The 25,973-nt window shown below is 41.2% G+C and overlaps 1 protein-coding gene across 4 annotated transcripts; it reads left to right on the forward strand.

The window, feature by feature from the left end:
- The first annotated feature begins 102 nt into the window (after positions 1 to 102).
- ASB5 (ankyrin repeat and SOCS box containing 5) lies at positions 103 to 24,772 on the forward strand. 4 transcript variants are annotated; one of them, XM_027597368.2, is made up of 7 exons: positions 104 to 338; positions 15,391 to 15,470; positions 17,802 to 17,909; positions 18,625 to 18,775; positions 18,943 to 19,077; positions 21,385 to 21,576; positions 22,765 to 24,772. In XM_027597368.2, the coding sequence occupies exons 1-7, from the start codon at positions 302 to 304 to the stop codon at positions 22,890 to 22,892; spliced, it is 831 nt and encodes a 276-aa protein (XP_027453169.1). In that variant the 5' UTR covers positions 104 to 301; the 3' UTR covers positions 22,893 to 24,772. The 4 variants fall into 4 exon arrangements, with proteins under 4 accessions (XP_027453171.1, XP_027453169.1, XP_027453170.1 ...); XM_027597367.1 differs by lacking the exon at positions 104 to 338 and adding an exon at positions 4,098 to 4,258; XM_027597370.2 differs by lacking the exon at positions 17,802 to 17,909 and having other exon boundaries at positions 103 to 338.
- Positions 24,773 to 25,973: the final 1,201 nt, after the last annotated feature.

The following is a 25,973-nucleotide window of genomic DNA, read 5'->3' on the forward strand; positions in this document are numbered from 1 at the left end:
AGGTTTCCCAGCAACCTTCAGAGGAGAAGTGAATGACCCTCGGACAAAGGTTCACTGTTAGATAACAATCACTCTGCTTTTCCCCAAGGTCAGGCCTGCCCTCAGACCCCCTCTGCCCTCACTCCCCTTCCCTAGGCCAACAGAGTTAGGTACCCATGTTTACATAACATACAATAAACAGTAAAATGGAGCAACAAGAGTGGGGCTCAGGGATGATGGTTTTGAGCTCCATGTGTGCGTGGCCTGGTAGAGACACCCACCGCAAGGCGGCCTCCCAGAACTGAACAATGGCCCATTCCAGATGCGACGGTACAAGGGTGGAAATTTGGCACTAGCAGGTACAAGGGAATCTAACATATCTTGTGATGATTTAAGGTGAAGTTTTTATCTTGCACTTCGTGAGTCATTGGTACTTTAGAGAAAAGAAACTTTTTTTTTTTTAAGGATGGGAAGCTTACATTTTAAAAAAAAATTTTTTTAGAAAACGGAGAGATCACAGACTTTTGCCCTAAGATAAAGCCTGGTGATGGGTATTAAAGAGGACACGTATTGAATGGAGCACTGGGTGTTATATGCAAACAATGAACCATGGAACACTACATCCAAAACCAGTGATGTAATGTATGGTGATTAACATAACATAATAACATAAAATTAAAGAAAAAAGAATCTAAACATGATCAATGTAAGTATTATTCTAGAAGGCAGTTTATGAACTGGGTTGCTCTTCAGAAAATAAAAATTATCCACGTGTGTGTGATGATATATGGAATTACTGCTTTTGTGTGATTGTGGTACTATAGTTATGATTGCAGAGAATCCTCATCTTTTTAGAGGTATATACTGAAATATTTATGGGTCAAATGATATAATGAGGTTTGCTTCAAAATAATCCCCGGAGTGGGGTAAGGGAGGGCTGTGGGTGGGTTGAAGATGAACAAGACGAGTTGTGAATTGGTAAATGTTGAACTGGGTGGTGGATAGTGTACATGTTTAGAATATTCCATTGTCATAAGGGGGGGCGGGGAAACTGCCAACCCGGATCCGAGCTGGAGTCTCTTCATCTTGATCTGTTTCTGAAGATTCAGGTGGTAGCTCAACACTGCCTTTTGGAAGCAATGAGCTCCTAAAGTTTGTGATTGGTTGTGTAAACAAAAAAAAAAAAAGGAGAGAGAGAGTGTGTACGTTTGTGTCCCACATGTAATTTGAAAACTGTCAGAAGTGGATCCAACTCTCTAGTTTTTCAGAATTTCTTGAAAATGTGTACTCACTCCTAACAGTGCATTGCATAATTACATAGATTTCTTTCTAGCATATCCCTCTTAGATTTCAACTTTCCATTTTGAAATTTCTCAGGTATTAAGATTGCTCTCCTCTAGAAGTGCCTTTAGCTCTTTGATGGTTTCCAGTGTCCTTCTTTGAAACTTCTCCAGCCTTCACAGCACTTTCTCACTGAGGATTGGCAACCAGCCCAAACTTAGGTTCCCGAGTTTTCCGACACATTAGCGTTGATTAAAATGGGAATAGAATGGCCCCGTTTCATTTCCCACATCTTGCCTAAAAGGTATAAAATTTTATTTTAGCCTTTGTGGGTAGTAATAGTATGTCATCTCTAATCTACAGTGTATTTCAGATGCTCTTTCTGAGACATAATACTTCAGAGTCCATTATCTTCTATGGAATATCATTTTAATTATTTCCCGGAGTATTTTTTCTAATACCGGTTTGCTTTAAAACTTCTGCCTCCTCGCAGGGCCCAGTGATACCCTGCTGCTTACCGAATCCACTTTTGCACTGACACGAGGAAAGATGCTAGGTTCTTCTATATATCCAGATATTTCGTAGTGTGTTCATATTTATACAATCTCAGATATCCAGTATTTGAATGATTTGGTCCCAAGCACATTCACTTCACTGTGCATTTTTTTAATGAAATCATACAGTTGAGCTACGGCATAGATTTAATATTTTGTTCCTTGTCTTTTCCAGTAAATTAACTGTAACAACATTTTCCTTCAATTTCCTGGAATCATTTTTTAAGATTACTTTTGCTTCGGATGCACCTAAAATTTTTGAAAGAAGTAATTGTTATTTCCTGAGTCCACTTGATTATTTATGTGAATTATCTTATGCATTCTGCAGGTCAGCCCATATCTCACTTAACTAAGTATGTAGTTACGATGAAATCCAATGGCTTTTTTTCTCCCCACTGCACTGGAAATGTATTACCCCCGTGGGCTACATAAAACCCTCTTGAAGTATTGAAGTATTCTTTGGAATTCCATATTCAAATTGCACTTTAACTTTTTTTTCTTTTTTTTGAGAGCCCACTATTTAAGAGGTGCAGTGTGGCAGATCTGTGACATCACAGATGTATGTACTCTGAGGACCCAACCCAGTGGAGGGGACGTCGTAGAAATAATTACAATATCTCGTGTCCAAAATTATTTAGGAACAAAAATTGTCCCAATTCTTACAATAAAGCACCCTATATTTATCTTACAACCATGAATGAAAAGTAGAAAGGCAAAAAGTCAAAAGCTTAAAATTGGAGGTTTTTTAAAAACAAAAATTAGTATTTACTTTCACAGTGTGGCTTATGTCGATTAGCATACTCCCCGTATGGGAACCACCTGGGGACAAAGAGCATATGGTTACTGACAACTGGACATGGAAATATCATGGACTGAATAAGCCCCTCATTGACGACCCTTTGGCCTTTGCCTTTGGCCTTTGGCCTAGGAATGTGCCCCCCAAACGAGCTGCCTCAGCTGAGCTGGTCCAGTTTTCCTGGCAAAGTCTGGCCTCCTTTGTGGCCATAGTATATGCTTACAGCTCACGTGCCAGCTTGCCCTTTGTACGTGAGTCCTAGAATCCGAATCAAAGAATGTTAGAGCAAGAAGACAGTAATCTTATGCAAGTTCTTCATTTTGCAGAAGAGGGACATCTACGTATCATTAAGCTGCTCATGCCAAGACATGTAGTTTGTAGGATTAAAGCTTAATTAAAGATTAAAAAAAGATAGTGGTATCCACTGGTGATAATTTTGAGGTAAATACTGGCAATGGAATATGGCAGCAACTCTGAATAGGGTCATGCACGGGAAATAACTTTACTCACAAAATGTTTTTGTTTTTACCCGGTTTGTTATATGAAGGCAATAGCCCGATAATTTTTTTTTTTCCTGTAAATACCAATGGAAAGTAGAGCCTAAAAGTAGTGATAAAAAGGTAAAGACAGAGAATGGAATCCGTGACCATTTTTCATCAAGACAGAGCTGCGTATGTTAATACCGTGTAACATCACCCCCGGCTCAGTTAATCCTTGGAGACCTACCGTGGACCAGTCACTGCTGTCCACTCGGTCATGGCCACCATACCTCGTTCAACTTTACGTGCCAGGCACACATGTGGTTTTTCCTCTCTTTTTGCTCTGCCTTTTAGGGTGAACACTCTCCGTTGTACTTAAATTGACCACTGACGCCTTCTGGCCTAGAAATGACCTCCAGAAGAATCACAGTGGTGAGCTGTGCCTATGTAAATAGCAGGCCTGTGATTTTTTATGGAAGCCAATTCTAAACTTAGGTGCTTACCAAACGAACAAGAGCTACCTACCAGCTGACGCTAATGCACGTTCACTATTTATTCCCGAGGATGAAGAAGACAGGCTCACTAGTGACCGATCTCTGAGCTCTCTGGCTCTAGCGTTCTGTCTGTACCCGTTTTCAAGGGGCAATTTCACAAGGGACAGATTTGTACATAATTCAAATCGGCTTTCCAATTTTAAGTATGGAGTTCATGTCTATTCTGTTTCCGAGTGGGAAATGCAATTTTACACGTTTTCCTTTCTGTACTGTGCAAATAGTTAAATACTTCCTGCTGCAGCTGAGTCTCCACTTTAAAAATAGAAAATCCTACTGCACTTCTGTCCCATCCCCCACCCGCTCCTTCCCAACCGCGAGCGCTTCTGAATAGAGCTCAGTGTCCAGGCCCCCTCTCCAGTTAAGCACACAGGAATCTTTGTGAAAGTCCGAGGGGGAGGAAAACGTAGCTAGAAATCCAGTCGCTGCTATTTCTTCTGGCTAGAGCATTTGCCCTATGACACCTGGTTGTCACAGACAGAAACGTCAGCCCCGCTATGCGCGCAGATATTGCTGTTGACAAGCACTGCCTAAAGCAGATCCTCACTAAAATGATAGTGAGCGTAGAAGAATGTTCTTCTGAGCGAAAAGCTAGCTGGGGTATTCTGACCAGTCAAGGTTAGTCGGTGTCCTGAAATAAACTATAAGTGACCTGTTTTTGGCAAATACTAACTTTAAACTGGGGGTGCTTTCCAGAATGTGCGTTCTGAAACGTGAATGTATGGCGTGGCAAAGGAGTACGCTCTTCTCACTGTTTAGTGTATGGAGAATGCATCTGTGGACTCCTTTTTATGGGCATATATGAAACACCGTGGTACAATCTTAGTCTCTGCATTGTTGACCTTTCCACTTCTTGATTAAAAAAATGTGTATTTAGGGAAAAAAAATGGGAAGGATATACACAACCAAATAGAATGGTTGTATTTGGAAAATATCGTGGTTTTTCGTGTTTTGCAATGTATTTATTGTCCTGTTTAATGTCCCACTCTTATAACTGGATAAGAAAATATAGCTATTGTTGCTGCTATTTCAAATATACATACTATTATATGAAAATGTAGACAACAGTTCCACAGTTCTTTTCATTTTTAGAAGGCAACTCTTAGTTTGTTTAATAAGTTTATTCTTAAGTATTATGGACCACTTACGGATTAACAACCCACTAAATACACCATGCGCGCTCTGGGGTTGAAGAGAGACTGGTACACGATAAAGTTTCACTGAACATTCAAAGGGACTGAGTTTGCTTCCTGGCTTTATCGGTTATTGATTTTAACTTCAGGCAAAGCATTTAATCTCTGTCTTAGTCTTCTTGGGCCGCCATAAAATACCAGAGACCGGGTGCTTGAACGATAGAAATTAATTTCGTCACAGTTTTGGAGGCTTCAAGTCCAAGATCAAAGCTGCCACATAGTCAGGCTTTGGTGAGAGTTCTCCTCCTGGCTTGTAGATGGCCACCTTCCCACCATATGCTCACATGGTCTTTTCCTGGCACATGTTTGGGGAGAAAGAGATCTCTCTCTTTCTCTTTTTCTAAGTCCATCAATTCTGTCAGATTAGGGCCCCATCCTCAAGGCCTTGCTTAACCTTAATTACCTCCTAAAAGCCATATCTCCAAATAGAGTCACATTGGATATTAGGGGTTGGACATAGGAATTTGGTGGCAGACAAAATAATCCTATCTTAGTCTATTTGTGCTGTTATAACAAAATACCACAGACTGGGCAGCTTATAAATAAATGTATTTCCCACAGCTCTGGAGGCTGGAAGCCCAAGATCAAGGTGCCAGCAAGGTCATGTTCTCATGAGGGCCCTCATCCTGGCTCATTGCTGGCACTTTCTCACGGTACCCTCATGTGGTGGAGGGGCTGGGATCTTGGGAGCCACTTTTATAAGGGCACCAATCCCATTCATGAGGGCTCCACTCACGGCGTAAGCACCTCTCCAAGGCCCCACCTCCTAATATCATCACATCGGGCAGTAGGATTTCAACATAGGAATTTTAGGGGGACACAATCCAGACCACAGCACTGAATCTCAGTACAATGGAAATAACAGTCAGGGTTCTATTAAGGACATACTTTGGGTCAAACATTTCTCACACAGGCCGATTTAACCCTTATAACAACTAGAAAATGTAGATATTGTTGCCCCCATTTTATAGATGAGAAAACAGATTTAGCAATCGAAACTTGCAACCAACCTGCAATAGCAAATGCTGAGAGTCAGATGTCCCGTGCAGATATGCCTTCCTCCACAGCCCATTGTGAACCCTACTCCCCAGCTCCACATGACCTCTCAGACAGAGTTCTTATGAACATGGACTTGACTATAGCCGAGGAAGCAGGAAGCGCCTCCTGTGGAGCGGTGGTGAGCGAGACCCTGATTTCAGAGAATCCAAGTTTGCAGCATCCGTCCTGGCAACCCAGGAAGGCCACAGAGCTGACGTGCTTACTCATACAGAGCTGAGAAGAGCACTTCTGAGCTGGGCTCTGCAAGGACGTCAGGGAAAAACCCATCTAGTTCGGTGAGAAAGAATCTGACTCTGAAAATTGTCATGGTCGAAAAAGGACCTTCCAAATTAAATCTGGCCTCAAGCTCCCAGGCCTCAGGCTGACTGGGAACTTTATCTTTTTAATAATGTCCCCTCCTCCCTTTCTTCCTCTTCAATTTTGTGCAGAGGTGCTAGCGCAGTAGGGAGGCGCCTCCGACCTTCAGTCCATCTGCTGGCCAAGCCCATGTATCCCTTGGAACAAATTCAGCAAATCTGTGACCCCCATATCAAACTTAAAGCATGCAACTTTGTTCTGGAGCTGGGGACACAATGCCTCCAGCCCGATCCTTCCTCGGTCCTATCACCTCTCCCAGGCGTGGCCAAAGCATGGACTCGGGTTCTTGCTGGGCCTCAGGATTGGCATTGAAAACCATCCTCTATTGCTCTCTGCCTCTCCCTCCCTCTGTTCCTTTGTCCCTCCTCTCTCACACTTCCCTCCCGCCTCTTCGTCCTTCTTTCTCTTCACTGGCTTCTCCTCACCCTACCAATGTACCTTCCCCCAACTGGGGGTCTGACGCTCCACATAAGGGAAGCTATCTTCCAGCCGCTTCTGCTGTCTGGACCTCCTAAGCCCCTGTGAGCAGAGCAGGTAAACCAGCCAAGCAGATCCACCCAATAGATGACTGTGCAACAAAAGAAGGAGAATTGTGGGGCTCCCGGGTGATGCAGTCGGTTGAGGGAGGGACGCTTGCTTTCTGCTCAGGTCATGATCTCAGGGTCCTGAGATCGAGCCCTGCGTGGGGCTCATGCTCAGCAGGGAGTCTGCTTCTCTGTCCCTCTGCCCCGCCCCCCTGCACTCGCCCTCATGCACTCTCTCTCAAATAAATAAATAAATAAATAAATAAATAAATAAATAAAATCTTCAAAAAAAAAAAAAGAAGAGAATTGAGTAGGGGGAAGATGATATGGAAAAAAGAAAAAGTTGGGGAAACATATACAACAGTCCAGTTTAATTGAAACAAGTGTGTGAAGGCAAGTGATGGAACATAAAAATGGAAGGTCTAATCCACATTGTAGATAATCTTTTATTCTCAGATGCACACATTAGACTATACTCCGTGGCGAGCCATTAAAGTTTTTGGGCGGGAGAGCAACACGATTCCAGAGGTGTTTTGGGGGCAGCTGTGTTCAGTTGTGCAAGCTGAGCACGTGCACCCAGCATGGGCTTTGGCTGCTATGGAAACGGGTGCCTTTTCCCATTTTCCTAAAGGCCCTGTATGGGCTGGCTGGAACTCTAGATGCTTTTGGAAGTTCGGTTCAGTGGCAATATTCCGAATGGTGGGATAAAGATGGGAGTCAGGAAGACCGTTCAGGGAGGGTATAGTCCAAACTGAATTCAAAGGGAAGCAAACCATACTTCATTCATCTTTGTGTATCTCTGGCATCTAGAAGGGTGAAAATTGCCTTCGTAGATCACCATAAGTGTTTAATAAATGAATAGTGGATGACTGTGAGGGCCAAGATTACCGCTTTAAGGAAATACTCTTAGGACTCACTGATGGGGAAGGCCAGAGGCTTGGCACAATGTGAGAACCCATGAATTTAGGAGTAGAGCACCCAAGAGCTGTAGAGCATCTCTACAGCTCATGAGATTTTGAACATTGATTCATCAGACAATGAACATTATTCATGTGCTAGGTCTTGGGGACACAGTAATGGACAAAATATACCAAGTCCTATTCTCCAAGATCTTACATTCTGGCAGCAATCAGTGCTCAGAGCAAAAAAAAAAAAAAAAAAGGGAGAGTAAAGAGAACAAAGAACAAGACTAGAAGGACTCTTTCCTATAAGGTGGTCAAGGAAGGGCATGTCCGATAAAGTGGCATGCCAGGGAAGAACAGAAGACAGAGAGAAAGCCACGTGCCTCTCTCAGAAAGAGGCAGTGCGGGCCGAGTGAACGGAAGTACATCTAGTGTGTTTGAGGAGAAGCAAGGAGGCCACTGTGGCTGATGGAAGGGGTCCGAGGTAGAACCTGAGATCAGAGAGGAGCCTGGAGACCTTGGAGGTCGTGACAAGGACTTTGAATTTTCCTCTGGGCAAGAGAGGAAGCCATTGGATTCTTTCTGAGCTAAAAAGGATCATTTTGGCGCCTGTGGTTAGACGGACTGTTGGAAGGGCTCAAGTGGAAACACATAGACCAGTCAGCGGACTTTTGCAACAAGTCAGGTGAGGGTAACAGGTGGCCTGCGCTAGGGTAGCGGCAGTGGAGGTTAGGGAGACGGCAGTCAAAGGCTGGATTGCATTTGAACGATAGAGGCAGGAGACCCACTGAAGTCTGCCTGTGGGGTGTGAGAGATGGAAATGGAGGATCACATGGAGCCCTGGATGGGTGGAGGTGCCAGGTGCGTATAGGGAGCAGATCTAAGAGGAGCACAGCATGCGTTCTGTTTTTCCATGTGAGCTTGAATTGCCTGTTTAAATACCCAAGTGGAGAAACTGAAGGGCCAGCTGGAAATTCAAGTCTGAAACTTAGAGGCGAGAGCTGGTCTGGAGATATAAAGTTGGGCTAATCAACATGTGGGTAATATTTCTATCAATGGGACTAGAAGCGATCCCCCTAAGAGTGAGTGCAGGTAGATGCTAGGACTCCGCTTGGGATGATGGAGATCCATTGAACGAGAAGTACCCAGGCAGTAAGTATGACCTCTCAAAGAAGCACATGAAACAGTCAACGCATAGGAAGTTTCCTGGAAAATTATTGTGCTTAAATTTAAGACCATACTATTAGTGCCAGGTGACAGAGGGAATGGTATTGTTTAAAGCAAAAGAGAAGCAAAAAGAAATAACTGGTTTTGAGAGAAAGATGATGTGTTTGGTTTTAGAAATGCATCGAGAGGCCAGCAAAATATCTGGGTGTAAATTTTAAAGTTGGCAGTAAACTTTGTGGGAGAGGCCAGGGAAGAGCTATAGACTGGAGGGTTATCCCTATGGATGAGATCACTGTCCCTAAATTTTGACCATTCCCTATCTACTTATATCTCCTACAGAGATAGAGACAAGAGGGAGGCAATGTGCTAAAACCTCATAATCTCAAATAATTAAGTTCTACCTCCTGTTTGGACGAGGTAATCAAAAGCTCATGGGGCAGGTACATGGAAATAATTGTCTAAGGAATTTCGATCGTGTTGTCATGTTTCTCCGATGTGTTTGGTGCTATGCTAAGTACTTCACGTTCACTACAACCCTGTGATGTACATAGATTTATCCTTCCCTTCATGGCTGAGAAAACTGATGTTCAAGAGGTTAAATCACTACCAAGTTCACACAGCTAGTATCTGTGCTGGAATTTGAACTCAGATCCATCTGAAGACTCCCAGCGTGCTCTGTCCACAGTCCCAGGGACCAGTGACAGTTAATTGGGATGACTGAGTAGTCTCTTCCAAGAGCAGCACTGTTCCCTGAAGAGGGTCTTAAAATCTCTTTCTCTCTTGATTTTGGATATTCGTGGATATCATAGGGGAGTCCATTGTCTTCACTTTGTTGGAAATTTTGCCTTTTTTTTTTTTAGATCAACCCTAGCACTTTTTTCACTTACCTGTTGTTTTTTTCTGTTGGGGGCCAGACACTATCTTCTTAGGAGATAATGGAGGGATCCTAGACCGTGAACAAGAGATCAATTACAGTAAGTCACATATCCACGCAACTCGCCATTTATACCTGAAGTTCCCTAGACACAGCTGGTGGTTTCAAATCTGGACTAGATTTTTGTAAGGAAACTTCCAGAAAGGCAACAGGAATGGAAAGAAAGGACAGTCTCAGGCTTGGAAGGGACTGGTTTTAACAGCATGTTACTTCCCTCTTTGTCAAGCATGCCCTCATGGGTCTGTGTGGCTCCATTAATGTGGTTAAACAGAAAAATACACAGTCAAGGTCAGGAAATGCCTGGTGATTTTTAAATATTTTGCACACCTGTGCATAGGGATGGGCCAGATGTTGAGCCTGAAGCTTATCTGCATTTTGGGATCCTCTTTAAGCAAAATAACATGAAATTACAGAGTCTTAGAAAGTGTCTGTGCAATGGAGGGGTCCTGATCTTGAGTTTCATTGGCTTCATGGTAAATCCATCGCCATTAGGAAGAAGATTGTTGGTTTAATGCTTTATAGCAAAGGGAGCTATAAAATGCATTAACATTTGGTACTGATTCCTATATGAAGATTCCATTGCTTCCCACCTCTCTTTATAATTTCCTGTCTGAGATAAGTGTCCTGACTTTCCTCTTTCGGGACCAACTGAGGAAAGTTGCTGTGACCCCAAACTCAACCCTCTGCACCACTTCGAGGTTAGCTCTGGAGGGAGTCTACTGCCTACTTCTGTGCTTGGGACTAAGAAGGAGAGCCAGGAAAAGACTTTCTAAAAAATAAATTGGTTTCATGATAGCTCTGCACAGAGCTGTAATTGTAATACTCTGATTTTATTGCAAGGCACATAGTGTAAAGAAAACTATGTTAGGATAAGCAATTTGTCAAAGAGGAACAATCAATAAGGAAAGGCCATTTTGAAAACCAATCAGATTTTCACAAGCTGTATTTGTTTTTGGGGGTGAAAGGTCATGTTACAAGGAGCTTAAAGCTCCTTAAGATGGCCGAATGGAACTAGCAAATGACAAGCGACTTTTTTTTTTTAAGGCTGATAAAACAAAAAGATATGAGTCGGATTTACCTCAACAGTGGCTGGCTTGAAGTGCCATGGGGAGATGGTGATTTAGGTATGGTATAGACGCTTACCAAACTGCGTATTATCTAAGAAAGTGACTGTTTTTACTCTAACAATGTGTTGTTTACAGAACGGGACAGGCGCGTTCCCTGTAAATTATATACCAGATGTCTGGGGACTGGTGTTGTTTCTAAATATAGTCAAGTCAGCTCTTGTGTAGCCACAGCGAGATCTTCACAGTAGGCATTTGATTAGCATGGGGCAAGTCACAGGTGTTGTGCAAAACAGTTGCCACAGTGAATAGCTTATCCTCAAGAGTTAAACTGGACATATAAAAAATCTGAGCTACCCCGGTAAAGTTTGACAAGATTGTAAATTTACTGAACTGCTATCTATGAAGATATGTATAATTTTGCCTGGTTTTGAGAAAGCTTACAAATCTTTCTAATATAAAACATATCCATATTGAAAGGTAAGAGATTTTATATTGAACACATTTGAACAGAAATTTGCAGTTGCCGAACTTCAGATTTTGAAGGGAAGGAATAGGGCGGGGTGAAGACTTAGGTCAAAACAGGAGCTAGAATTTGATCTAGTATCCTTTGATTCTCACCTGTTACTGGATTAATTTCAGAGACTCTTCTACGGCCTTACAAGGAAGCCAGGGAGGTGGGGTTGCTTGGGAGTTAAGTAAGCAGAGTTCAAACAAACAAAAAGCCTTTTGCCTTGAGTCCAGGCATGTACAATTGGTCACTCCTTCAACAGATGGACAGATCTTTATTTCCTGTAGCTTACTTTGGAAAGAAAAACGTAGCAGCAGATGTTGATTGTTGGCTTAAATGCATTTATAAGTCACTCAGCTGCTTTATTTAGTTTAATTAAACTGATAGCAGTGAAAATTATTTTAGTCAATAGCTGCTGCTCTTTATGGCTTGAGTTTCTCTGGTTTTGGAGAAAAATGATGGTTCCATAAGATTCATATTTACCAGTTTGCTTAGCAAAGATACTAGGTTATTATCTATTGTGCATTTATAGAGCAGGCACTTCACCAGCTTATTTCCAGTCCCTGCTTCAATCCTGTCTAATTGTTGTTGGTGCTTGTCCCATTTTTCGGGGAAAAGTTAGGTGACTTCATGGAAGCCACTGTCCTAAACTGGGGTGCAGATAGATCCTGGCCTGCCTGGCTCCTCAGTGTTTCCCCTCCTAAGCTGCTGGGCTCCAGCCCCATAAACTCCTCCCTTCAGTCTCCTGCCCCTCCCCCACCCCACCCCTGTTCTTAAAGGAATAATGACAGACAGCAGGGGTCCCATGCACGTGGTGTGCCGAGTTCATCCCAGGAAACAACAGGGCAGTGCACTCTCATACGCTTTGTCCCTGCCTGATGCGCCAAGGGATTCCTCATCCAACAATGCCGATTTCCAGTGGTTTCGTCACTGACACCCCGACACCGGGGTTTCCTGCAGATTACTGTGACATTTAACCCCTCTGTCTTGCCATTGGAGGGGGGCGCCTGGGTGGCTCAGTCCTTAAGCGTCTGTCTTGCCATTGGAGGTCATGTTAATAGAAATAACAGCAAATACACATAGGCTTCAGCCTTTTTTCTTCCCATCGTCATAGGCCTAAGGTTTGGTGATGAAGAAAATGCCAGTGGGACAGGAAGCTGCAGGACAGTCTGAGGGGAAACGTGGCGGTTGGGGTATGGGACACGACATCGAAATACTCACGTTTCCTTATTTTGCTCCCTCTGTGGCCTGTTCTCTAAATGACCCTTTTCCTTTTCTTTTTTTCCTTTCTTTGTGAAGCAAAACATGCTGAAATTGTTCAGAAGTCTAATTTAATATTTTTGATGGGCAAACACATTCGTATGCAGAAGAGTTCCTATTGGCTGCAAATACTGTTAGCTTTGCTGTCCCTTAAAGGTCTTCATAAATATACCAGATAGAAATAAGCCCAAAATGGATCCAAAAGACCCTTTCTCTAAGCTTTTCCCAATCCCAACATCTGGTCAATTGCCCTTTAGCTAGTGGCAATGAAAGAACAGGCAGCAATCATGATTTGGCATCATGTAATTCAACATCTCTCTTTTAGAGATAAATGAAGGAATGAAATGTATCAAGTCGTTATACAGGAGGGAAAACATGATCATTATAAATACTACAAATGATTATTTAAATTCATATATTTAAGCATTGGTTAGTTTAACTTTATTAATTTACTACTGCTCTGCTGAGTAAGATGAACTTATGTGCTCTCTCTAGAAAGTTAATATTATAATTTTCTTATTTAAGTATTAACAATAAAATCGATACTATATTCGAAGTCCTCCAGAGTTTCACTTTGCAGTGAAGTTGTTTAATGATAAAAGAGATGTGTATGATTTTTAAAGCATCAAATTTCATCTTAGAAGCTGAAATTGAAACATGGTTGTTCCCCCAAATAACATTACTTAGGATGTTTTGCACTTTCTTTAGTAAGAAATCATGTTCCACTTTCTTAAGAATTATTGCTCTGTCGCCAAGTTCGAACTCATCAACAAATGTTTACTGGTGTGCATTATTTCAATTCTCGTTTTACGATATAACAGGAGTGTCACATATTGGAAAGAAAGAATACCCCAGAGCTAGTGACAGTAGCTCTTCTTTCAGTCCAGAGCTCAAAGAATTGGACGTCTGGCTTGCTACTCCTTTCGAAGAGGCAAGAAATCATGGTGGATGGAAAGGAAAACTGCAGTGTCATAACGAGGAGGACCAACTCTAGTTAGATTATGTGACTCTCCTTAAATGATTTCGCTCCTTTTGGCTCTCCTTCCTCAGCTTTAGAATACAACCGATAACTGTATACTTGAGCGTAGGTGAGAAGGAAATGAGAGAATGCTCAGCGCGCTTGCGCGGCCGTCGTGCACGGAGTCCTCGCTCTTTGGCCCCTGCTACTGGTACAGGAAGGAGAAGAGAAGGTCTGGCCTCTGCCCTTGGGATTTGTAGCTTCCATAACATCCCATAATAGCACTGGATATTAAAAAAATACATGGCTGATTGGCAGTTGACTTCTTCCCTCTCCACCAGGTTCACTGGGCGTTTCATTAATCCTGTGATACGTGTGTGACCCACATTTTATTCAGTGAAATCGCTTGGATCTCCCTTAAGGTGTTTTGGCAAAGTTCTCCTTTAAGACCACAGTGTAGAAGCCTCGGTCTATGTGTAGTAGGCTTTTTCAAAGGTATGAAAACACAGGAGCAATGAAGTGGTTTCTAAAGTATGACTCCTTACCATGTTTCCACTAATTTTCCTGATTTAAGAAGCTTTAGACATGCTTTTCATAAAATATATGTTTCTCACAGCTAAGGGACTTTATTGAAATTGCGCTCGGACTGATTAGCAGGGTTTTTAAAAATTATCTTTATTTATTGCGTCTCGGGGATCCCAAACAGGAGGAAGAGGCAGTAGATAAGAAGACAGGTATTAGCAAACATAATCCCATTACATCGGGAAGATTTTTCTCCCTAGTCAGCCTCACTTCAGTGTATCAGCCATTGATAGCCTTTAAAGTCATGTTTTTCTGATTTGCATAATTTGCCTGTTTAATCACATTAAAAACCTCCAACATGATCTCTCATGTCCGTTATATAGAATCAACTGTGCTGATCCTGTTTGAATTACAAGAAATCACTGTGCACCCACCCAGTATCATATAAAACCTCCAGGGCAGACCACAGTGGGGAGAGATGGGGGTGGTTAGGTGCCAAGAGGCACTGGGGGAGAGAAGGAAAGGGGGGTTTCCTCGGGGGAGGGCACTGATTTTTCAAACGGGAGGGGTGCAAAAGGCATGTAAGGAGGGGGAACGTGGGGGGGACATGGCAGGTCAGTGCCTTTTTCGTCAGGGCATGGGGTTGAGGGGACAGTACCTGTCATCCACTGGCCACTGGTACATGGAGAGTCAGTGAGCCCTGAGTGAGCCCTTAGCACTTTTCAAGACCGCTTCCAATGCCGACAACAGTCGGCTCCTCCCAACCTGTGACACCCCTTTTTAGGGCCCGCCCAGCTTGTTCCGAAGTTCAGGACTTAGAGAATAGCTACTCGGTCTCCTTGGCAACCTGCTGCAGCCCCTTTATACCCTAGGGCAAACTGTAAGGGCAGGGCAGTCTGGGGGTGCAGAGAGAAGAGGAGACAAGCAGGGCGGGCATGGAATGTAGAGAGTGGGTGTTCCAGCTGCTAGCCCTGCTAAAAGTGCCCTGAAAAAATGAAACACATATTTTTGTGGCATATCAAGCGACTTTAATCCTTCCCTTCTTTGGAGGGTAGTTCAAAAGGTCCAGGAGTTCTGGGATAGGTCACTTCCAGAACATGCGTTATAACCCTCTGTGTTTGGAAACTGCCAGTCTGGATCCTTTAGACAAGAATCAGATGTCCTGGTAATGTGGTACAGGTATTTTGATCACCTTGTTGAACACGCACTCTGAAGAGTGTCTATTTCACAGGAACTGATTGTATCTGTTAGGGTTAAAACAGATGACTCACAGATCTTGTTTTCTTTCTTTTCCACCAGGTTCCTGGGCAGATCGGTCACCACTGCACGAAGCAGCAAGTCAAGGTCGTCTTCTCGCTCTGCGAACATTGTTATCACAGGTAAAATATTACTTATGGCTTGAAATATGCCCCTTTCCTGTGAGCGTAGCACATTAATTTTCAAAAGTAATCAACTCAAAAATAAGAAAGCTGCCTAGTAAATGTCACCAGTCTTTTTTGTTTTAACCCCTCTATCAGTCAGGTCCCTAGTTCCCATTTATCTTTGAAATGTCTTTATAAATATTTTGGTATAATCTTTTGTCTCAATAGTTCAAGCTTCTCATACAGTGTACTTGTTCCCTGATAGACCTAGTTCAGCAAGAAGTTAATTGGACGTACATATTATTCATTAGGCGCTTCGAACTGCTTAACTCTATACAATGTGGGCAGCTAATTGCAAAGGAAGTTTTAGTCATAAAATAGCCAAAAGGGGATCATCAGAGCAGCTGCTTGAGCAATCTTTGTTACATTAATCAGTAATATGTGGTGGGGAGTTGCCCACGGACGGGACAGAACCATCATTTCTCCACCCGCCTGTCCCTCGACTCATCAGAGAAAAGCAGAGATGCCTTACCCAAATGGAAAGGACTCTGGCCTGGTCTGTGCATTTTTTAAATGTCCAGTGTGGTTCAAATCTACACCCGGATCTGGAAGTCATTGTCCCAGTCCTTCCCAGGATCAGGGAGAAAGGGGTGTTCTCAGATGGCTGACAGGGAAGGAGAGGTGGTGCTGCCCTGGGACTCAAGGCACCTGGACTCCAGGCTGGTACTTCGAGCGAATCACAACATAGCTGACCTTCATTTTCTTATCTAGAAAGGGAGCACGTAGGACCAGATGCTCCTTTAGGGCTCTCCAGTTCCATGACAACCATGCGGCCATTTTGTTTGCTCACCACTTGATGGGGAAAAAAAAAAAAACACCAGCAAAAAGTCAGTAATTTCTAAAGGTAACCCCTCGCTCCCCACCCCCTACTGAAAGAGTCATGCAGTTCTTTGAGAGGAGAGCAGTCTTAGGATATTTTTCCACATACATCTCATATCCATGGACACACCAGACAGGAAGAGTCTGAGGCTGCCCCTAAAGCCCAAAGTGAAAGGGAATCTGGACCTTCGCAGATGTTATGCCACCGGGTCACCCGAGGGTGTGGCAGTTAGGAATTAGCTCCCCGAGTCTGACTGCTGGCTAGACAATTCGAAATCTTTGAAAGGATAACTGAAGAGATCCAAAAAGTTGCCACTCGTTAGTGACCAAGATTTGGCGTGGCTGTTTCCTTGCCTTCGTTTTAAGATTCCTCCTATCCATCCAGGTATTACAAACCACAGTAATCCTTAATATGTTACGGGGATTCAGCCACAAAAATCTTCCTATTATAGTGCTTACTATGATTGTCAATAAGTGGTGAGTTGCCAAAAATAGCAAGAAAGCAAAGAGTCTCATGTCCTAATGAGATTTCATTATTTTAGTCTGATATCATTAGTTTAACTGAAATAAGGATGTTTAAAGTGTTTACTTGGTTTTGCTTGGATAATAAAATAAAGTGGGATGCTCTCCATATGCTCGACACTGTAACAATAATTGCTATACATGCGTCATGTCATTTAATCCCCATGATGACCCTAACATTTAAAGGTTAATGTACTCATCCAAATTAAAATAATTACTGCATTATGGAACAGGGCTTCAAACCCAAGTGTAAATGACTTCATAATCAGAGCTCTCAACCTAGTATAGACCTTTGTCACTCCTATCTAGTGACAAAAATTCACAAAGCAGCTTACTACAATTTAGAGTCTTTTTCTCCCTGGTCTGGACTGACCTGTAATGTTACAGCCCCAATCAAAACAAGTGATCCATGGGTGCCTGGGTGGCTCAGATGGTTGGGCGTCTGCCTTCTGCTCAGGTCATGATCCCGGGGTTCTGGGATCGAGTCCCGCATCGGGCTCCCTGCTCCTTGGGAGCCTGCTTCTCCCTCTGCCTCTCTCTCTCTCTGTCTCTCGTGAGTAAATAAATAAAAATTAAAAAAAAAAAAAAAACAGTTTCCAAAACAAGTGATCCAGCCTATAAATAGTCTTTAGTTCTACAAAACAAAACAACAATAACAATCAAACAATCCATAAAGACCAAAGAAAGTTAAGCAGAATTTAAAGAAAACATTCACAGTCTCAACAAAATACTTAAGGCACTCTGGGGTTTAGAAATGGTGACGTTACAATAATGAGGAGTTTTGACAACTGATTGACTCTATGGCATCGGAATTGGCCTCTCCGTGCTGAACTTAAACCTGATTTCCTGAGAGTCTTTGATCTTGTATATCACTTGTATATCACATTTGTAAAGATGATTTCATATAACTCTCTGCTCACCTTTCAAAATGACTCATGTCATTTTTAGGGTTATAATGTAAATGCAGTAACTATAGACCATGTCACCCCCTTGCACGAAGCCTGCCTCGGAGACCATGTGGCGTGCGCCAGAACTCTACTGGAAGCTGGAGCTAATGTAGGTACCCATGAAAATCAATAATTTCACACCTACTGTCTAAGAGAATGGAACAAAGTTCTCATTTTGCTTTTCTTTCCTTCTTAGTAGTTTTCAAAAATAGCAGAATAAAAGTCACATTGCTTCAGTCCTCTCAGTGCACTCTAAGAAGGATTTCCAATCATTGCAAAAATGGCTAGCATGCTGCATAATAATATAGAACATTCTCTAAGTTATTTCCTGCTTTCATGATTCTAAACAGCAATAGGTGGACCTCTTTATGCCTATAATGTTTGCCCGTCTTTTGGATGATTTTCTTTAGATGAATTCTCAGAAAGAGAATTTCCAAGTTCACTAATTCACATTGCCACCAGTCAGATGACCTACCTGATCACAACCTTTGTCAACATTGCATCTGTGGACTTGTTTTGCTAAGTGAAAGGCACCTAACCACTGAATTAGTTTTTGTGTATTTGATTCTGGACTATATATTTATTTTCATGACATTTACTAGCTGCATGCCCACTCTTGCAAATCACCTACCACATCATATTTCTGTTTCTCTCTTGGCTTTTAAAAGCTTTGCTTATTGATGTGTAGGAGCTAAATATACTTGGTCATATTTACTGCATACATTTTCCCAATGATTTCTGTTGGATCGTATAACTGTTCTAAACGCCTCGCATTTAATCACGTGGGGCTGTGAATCTCAGTCTCAAACTTTGCGTTGGTTTAGGTAAACGCACTCACGGTAGATGGAGTGACTCCGTTATTCAATGCATGCTCACAAGGCAGTACTAGCTGTACGGGACTTCTTTTGGAATATGGTGCCAAGCCCCAGCTGGAGTCGTGTCTTCCTTCTCCCACCCACGAGGCCGCCAGTAAAGGTAACGTAGTTATCAGAGTCAGTGACAAGGAGAGGAAGTTCCTTTAGCAACACGCAGTGCTCCATTTTTCTTCCAATGAGTCACTGCCGGGAACAGCACGACGTGAGGTGCAAGGGGATGGGCGGGCACTGAAGAAAAGTAAACTCATTTCCACCTTGTGTTGGCAGGTCATCATGAATGCCTAGAAATACTGATATCCTGGGGCATAGACGTTGACCAAGACATTCCTCATTTGGGAACTCCTCTTTATGTGGCTTGTATGTCACAGCAGTTCCACTGTATCCGGAAGCTTCTTTATGCGGGTAATTTTCCTTAAATCATCTCCCATTCTGCCCACCATACACACAAGCAATGATTCAGGTCCGTATTTATTTCTCTAAATAATCTGTATAAAGATATCTCATTGCTAAAAGTGTTCTTGGGGCACCTGCGTGGCTCAGTCAGTTAAGCAGCTGTCTCTCGATCTCTTGATCTCAGCTCAGGTTTTGATCTCAGGGTCTAGAGTTCAAGCCCTGCATTGGGCTCCACGCTGGGTGTGGAGGTTACTGAAAAAAAAAAAAATGTTCTTATTCTAAGCATTGTCCCATGTAAGTATATAACCAATAATAAAAGAACTGCGTTCTTGATAACTCTACTTCACCCCACAAGTCCAAAAGCCCTACTTAGAAAGGTCATAAAATTTAAAACCACAATGTTGAATATAATGTCGCCAAATAGATATCTATCCATGAATAAATCCATCGAAAGAAATTTGAGGGATAGTAACTGCCTCTCTACCTTATCTTCTACCAATCATAAGAACTCATGGGCTTTCCCAGACTTTGTCCTGTCCCATCTACCGAAATGGACTGCGTGGTCTTTTCCTCTTACTTGAAACAAACCAGTCCCTCAAGGTTCAGCTTTAGCCTCCTGAGAAACTTGTCCTAATCTTTTGAGACCATAGTGGCCTCTCCGGCTATGGGAATGGGAACTCCTCTAAGGATGTGGATTAAGTGCTTTCCCGCATCATCTCGTGGATTAAGTGCTTTCCCGCATCATCTCGTGGATTAAGTGCTTTCCCGCATCATCTCCTTTCCCTACCACAGTGCCTCTCACGTGGTAGGGACCTAAAATATGTGTAAAATGAGTAAATGGATTTCTAGGCTCTTTACCGTTCGTGGAATCATTTGGCCTCTGATATACACGGACAGCTTTAGTAACCTCTTCCTATGTTACTCACATTATCTTAGCTAAATTATAAGCTTCTTGTAGGCAGTTTCCGCTCTGCTAGTTCACTCCTATAACATCTAGTAAAGGTCTTAAACGTGACCTCTGCTACTCATCATTGACCCAGTGTTATTTTCTGGCTGTGATCTCCCATGAATTTGTATAACCAGAAGAGTTTATTCTTTATTGCCCTTTTTTTTTCTTTTTCTTTTTTTTTTTTTTTACTTTGCTGTGAATGTTATTCTTTCCACCAAATATTTTACATTGGGTAAAAAAGATACTGAGAAAGTGCTGTTAGTAATTGTGGACTGATTGTTATTATCAGCCTCTGTTCTCCCATAAAATTGACATAACCAACAGAGTTTATGCTTTCTCTACGGAGATTTTGTTATGGACTATTATTCTTTCACTGAACATTTTATATTTGTTTAAAAATATGAAAACAATTACATTTATTGAGATTTGAAAGTAGCAGGAAGGCCTAAAGGGACTCTTAAAATGTACTGCTTCTTGTAAACATCATTAGTTTTACTGATAGTATCAGAAAACAGAGTTGAAAGGACTTTATGCATTTTTACCGATAGATATTTCTCGGTGTCCTGACCGCTTATATACTGGAAAATGAGGTTATTATTCTTTCCAGTATTACACGGTATTTATTTGTCGCACATGCATTGAATGATCACCACATGCCAGGGCTCACACTAAGAAAAAATAACTATGCAATAATAAATAATTTAACAGATAAGGGTTTTTTTAATGTAAGATTTTTTAAAAATTTACTTTGCATGTAGAAATACAGTGTGCCTTTCTACTTAAAGAGACTCAATGCCTTTATATATTTATTGACTTACACTATATGAGTGAGAAGTGACAGGAAAATCTATATTCATTTTACCTAACTAGCTCACACATCTAGATTCATGAATTATCCAGGAAACAAAAAGAGCTCTATTGCCTCAAAATAAATGAAAAGAAGAAGAGCATTAATAACAATCCTAGGAAATATTAATTATGATGAAAACAGATATGAATGAACCTAATTATTTATAATACTCTGTTTATAATACTAGTTAATAGGATTACTTTGGGGACTTAAAAGTGTAAAAATATTGTATATTATGGGATCTTTCAAGCATAGAGAAAAAAATATCAGAGAACATAAGCATGTGTACTCTCTACCCAGGTGTACCAAGTTTTAAGATTTAATATCTGTGTGTGTGTATATATATGTGTGTGTGTGTATATATATATATATATATATATATATATATAAAGAGAAATAACCCATTACAGACAGGAGTGAGGCCCTCTTGGTGTTACACCTTTCCACCTGCGCTGAGGTAACTGACTGGTCTAACAGTTTCTGTTTGCATTTCTCATCATTCCCTGTTTACATGCAGGTGCTGATGTACAAAAAGGCAAATACTGGGACACTCCATTACACGCTGCTGCCCAGCAGTCCAGCACGGAAATTGTAAACTTACTGCTAGAATTTGGAGCAGATATCAATGCCAAAAACACAGAGCTTCTGCGACCTGTAGATGTAGCTACTTCTAGCAGTTTGGTGGAAAGGCTGTTGCTTCAACATGAAGGTAAGAATACGTGCGCATTTAAAAACACAAAAATACACTTGCTTGAAATAGACAAAACTGAAAATCTTTTTGTTGGCATATAAACTGATAATGGCGTAACATTTAAAATACTTTGTGTGAAAGCAGACAATTTTTTAACTTAGGTTCTATCCATAAAGAAGATACCACCCTGATCTTAATTTTCTTTTTTTCACCTTACCTAAACTTCATGTTCATTTGGTTAACCTAAATAGGTTGGTTTGTTTTGACAATACATAATATGTAATTCTGTTTAAGGTCTGCTTATAAAGATTTGGAAACATGCCCCATTTCCTAAGGGCATACAGCTTCTATGGCATGTTGTAGAAACGGAATCAGGAAATATTTTCACACCTAAGACTTTTGCTATTCTAAAACAGAATCTCTCTCCCCTTTTTTTTAAGTTTTATTTATTTAAGTAATCTCTCCATCCAATGTGGATCTCGAACTCACAATCCCAAGATCGAGGGTTGCATGCTCTTCCAACAGAGCCAGCCAGACACCACCAAAGCAGACTTTCTTAAGCCTGGTTCAGACACTATAATAAAATTCATTTTGGCTTAACTAGTAAACGTAATTTGAGAAAAAATATAACTTAAAATTTCCCCTGTTAGTGCCTAACACTTACTGAGGCTTTTGAGTTCTATCTTCCTTGAAAAGCAGAATTTATTTCTGAGGTTTTAAATGCAACAACAGTATCATAAGCCTGAAGATGTTAATGTTTTAAAGAACCCATGTAGAGGGGCCCCTGGGTGGCTCAGCTGGTTAAGCGTCTGACTTTTGGTCTCGGCTCAGGTCAAGATCTCAGGGTTGTGATATCAGAGTCATGAGATCCAGCCCCTCATCAGGCTCCACACTCAGTGGAGAGTCGGCTTGAGATTCTCTCTCTCCCCTTCTCCCTCAGCCCTTCTCTCCTGGGCATGCTCTCTCTTTCTAATAAATAAATAAATCTTTTTTTTAAAGAACCCATATGGAATATACCACAATTATAATAAAAGCTTATAAATAACAGCAATATAAATGCTTTTGCAAATGCTCCTGGTATAGTGGTCATACTGCCCTAGTTTGCTTGAAAGCACTGTAGCTTATTTATGGTTTATTTCATGCATCTTTTAGCATATAAAAACCCATTTCGATTTTAATTAACAAATACTTTCTTGTCTTTTGTAGCGACTCCAAGCACTCTTTGCCAACTTTGCCGACTCTGTATCCGAAACTACATAGGAAGACCAAGATTGCACCTTATCCCACAGCTCCAGCTGCCGACATTATTGCAGAACTTCTTACAGTATCGATAATGCAGTAAAATAATTCTGAATTCTTTCAAACTCATTTCTATTTCATCCGCATAGTGCATATTTTATATTAAATTACGCTAGAGTGTAAGTGAATAGGGGGCCCCAGTGAAGAGGTGAATTTAAATTATAAGTGAGTACTAGTGAGTACTACTGTTTTATGCATTTTTACTGTTTTTTGGACTATAGCATATTTAACATCCCTATATGTTATTAGTCATTCCCATGTACCCTTTTGGATTTAGGGGGGAAAAAAAGGGAAATCTCCATTTCATGTCTTTTTAAAGTGAAAAAGAAAAATACGAACTCCTTTCTTCAAATAATGCATTAACTTTTAAGTGTTAGCCACTGTAATTGATTATCTCTCTGTATTTTTCATATTAATGCAAAATATGCGTATGGTTTAGAAAATAACAACTAATATCCTTTTTGAAATAAAGATGGCTGTCATTCAGGAAACCCACTATATTGAATGTGCCCCTGTAGTTATAATGATCAATTCATGAAGCAAAGATAACTTGCCCCTTCCCTGCAAAGATCTCACTAGTCACTTCACCACCTTCAATGTCCCCATTCCAGAAAGTGGTGGGACTCTGGTTATGGCTCCTTCTGTCTCATCCTGAGATGGTTGGAACATTACACCCCTGCTAAGGTTTTTTAAGACCTCCTCCTTCTCCAGGGTGGCCTCTGAGAGTCTCTCTTCAGTGCTTGTGTACATAGACTCCAGCCTTCTTCCGCCTCAGAAACTGTCGCTAGCTGGTGGGGCCTGGACCGAAGAAATTGAACTTCATACCCAATTGATAAAAAGGCCTCCGGGTCACGCTCCAGGATCAGGGCAGTCCAAGGTTGTGGAAAACGGAAGATGAAAATCTCCTTAAATTGTGGGGGTTTCAAAGAAAAGAAAGAGGGGGCGCCACTTAGCAAACTTAGAGACCTTATAAAATTAGCCCCATACATAGACCTTACTAGTGCTGTTTCCGGTCCCTCTTACACAAAGCAAGGGTTCGGTGTAGACTATTAGGAAGGGAGTGTCGGGGTACAAAGTAGTGTCCTCTGCAAGGGTTCAGACTGTGTTCAGTGTCCTCTGCTTTAACTGTACTTCAATGCAGTAGAAACCATAATGAAACAAATTTTGTGCCTCCTTTGTAATTTAGACAAGATTTGAGTCTGCTGTGGACTAAGAAATGAGATAATCCAGATACTCACAACTGTGTGAAGTAGAAAATATTTTGATGAGCTTTATAAATTTATCAAATGTTGATAAAATATTTTGACCACGATCTTAATAACCCAGGGGCCTATTTTCCTTTCTCCTTAGTTCTTGGCTGACTTTTGGAGATCCATGGGAAATAAAACTATTCTTGAATGTAACCCCAAAGTCACTAAGATTACCTTTTTTAAAAACCATGTTTAGATTTTCAAAAATAGAAGTTAGGCTCTAGCATGTTTGTTAAAAAAATGTCTTCTATGTGGCTAGTGAGTTTTATGAGTCTGTTTTACTGAATATCCCAGCCTAACAAATTTGAAATGTCCTCATGTATAATGTGCATTTCTTTATTATAGAGTAAACTCATTACATATAACTAGGTGTCAAACTGTTTTTCTAGTAAAACAGGTTTCTACTAGTATTTTCCCTGAGCTAGAGGTAGTTCTTAGAGTGTAAGGAAATATAATTCATCCCTTAGAGTGTAAGGTACCAATAAGAGAAGTAAATACCAAATATTAAAATTAAAATGGACACCTTAAAATTTTAGTATGCTGGTATCTTGTATCTTTGCTTGAGTATGATTGTCTTATCAAAGAAGTGTTCTAATTTAAATATATCATCTGTTTGTTAATACATTAAAGTGTGACTATTTTCCCTGGAATAAAACACCTTTTCTTTTTTCTCTCCTAATTAGTATTTGATTTTCTAATTGAAGGTAATGGAAAATAAGCTTCAATTGCTCTAATTTTTTCTCCTCCAGTTTTCAAGATTTATATATTTATTTGACACAGAGACACAGCGAGGGTGTGTGTGTGTGTATGTATATGTGCGAGAGAGTGGGAGAGGGAGAAGCAGGCTTCCCACCGAGCAGGGAGCCCGACGTGGGGCTCGATCCCAGGACCCTGGGATCATGACCTGAGCCGAAGGCAGACGCTTAACGACTGAGCCACCCAGGTGACCTCCCTCCAGTTTTCAAATCATTGTATAATGATTTGAAATATAGAGTATAATGAAACTCTATAATGTAGAGTTGTGCACATTGAAATAGATGCCTTGAAGTTCTCCTAATCCAGATCTTATTATATGTGTGTGTGTACATACACACACACACATATACACACACATACACACACATGTATACACAAACACATATACACAAACACGTATATACACACACACATATACACACATACACACACATACACACACGTATACACATACAGACACACAAAGATCCAAGGACAAAATTCCACAAAGGGAAAGACCAAGCCGAACCAAACTATTTGACTTGAGATTAAAGAAATGCAGTGAAATAATCATTGTAGCAAGGCATTACTATTTTGTAGGAGAAAGTATTTCATTTCAATTATTGTTTTAACCACAGAGTATATTTGATGTTTCCGAAGAAGTAAATAGAAACACAGTGTGAATGTATAGCCCCTTGGGAATAGAAGGTCCACAGGTACTCATTGTGTTCCTCGCTCTGTGATGGCCCAGAACCCAAATGACTGTGGTTATCTATCTATCTGACTTTACAAATTCTCTTTTCTTTGGATTATTCTCACTTTTTTACTCTAATTTTTCTACTCTCTTATTCTTTTTTTTTTAAAGATTTTATTTATTTACTTGTCAGACAGAGAGAGAGCACAGCAGGGGGAGAGGGAGAAGCAGCCTCCCTGCTGAGCACGTGGGGCTCGATCCCAGGACCCTGAGATCATGACCTGAGCCAAAATCAAGAGTCAGATGCTTCCCCGACTGAGCCACCCAAGGCGCTCTCTACTTTTTTATTCTTATTATCATTTACAATCAGCTTATTTTAAGGCCTGCCCTCTCTCTCTTAGAAACCTAAATGACCATCCTCAGACTTTTTCAGCATT

This window comes from Zalophus californianus, chromosome 2, assembly GCF_009762305.2.
Source record: "Zalophus californianus isolate mZalCal1 chromosome 2, mZalCal1.pri.v2, whole genome shotgun sequence".
Lineage (NCBI taxonomy): Eukaryota > Metazoa > Chordata > Mammalia > Carnivora > Otariidae > Zalophus > Zalophus californianus.

Coding starts and splice junctions, on each gene's coding strand:
- ASB5 (XM_027597367.1), top strand. CDS start 4,138: ATGCGCGCAGATATTGCTGTTGACAAGCACTGCCTAAAGCAGATCCTC. Junction 17,910..18,624: donor TACTGGAAGCTGGAGCTAAT/GTAGGTACCCAT, acceptor GCGTTGGTTTAG/GTAAACGCACTCACGGTAGA. Junction 19,078..21,384: donor CCGGAAGCTTCTTTATGCGG/GTAATTTTCCTT, acceptor GTTTACATGCAG/GTGCTGATGTACAAAAAGGC.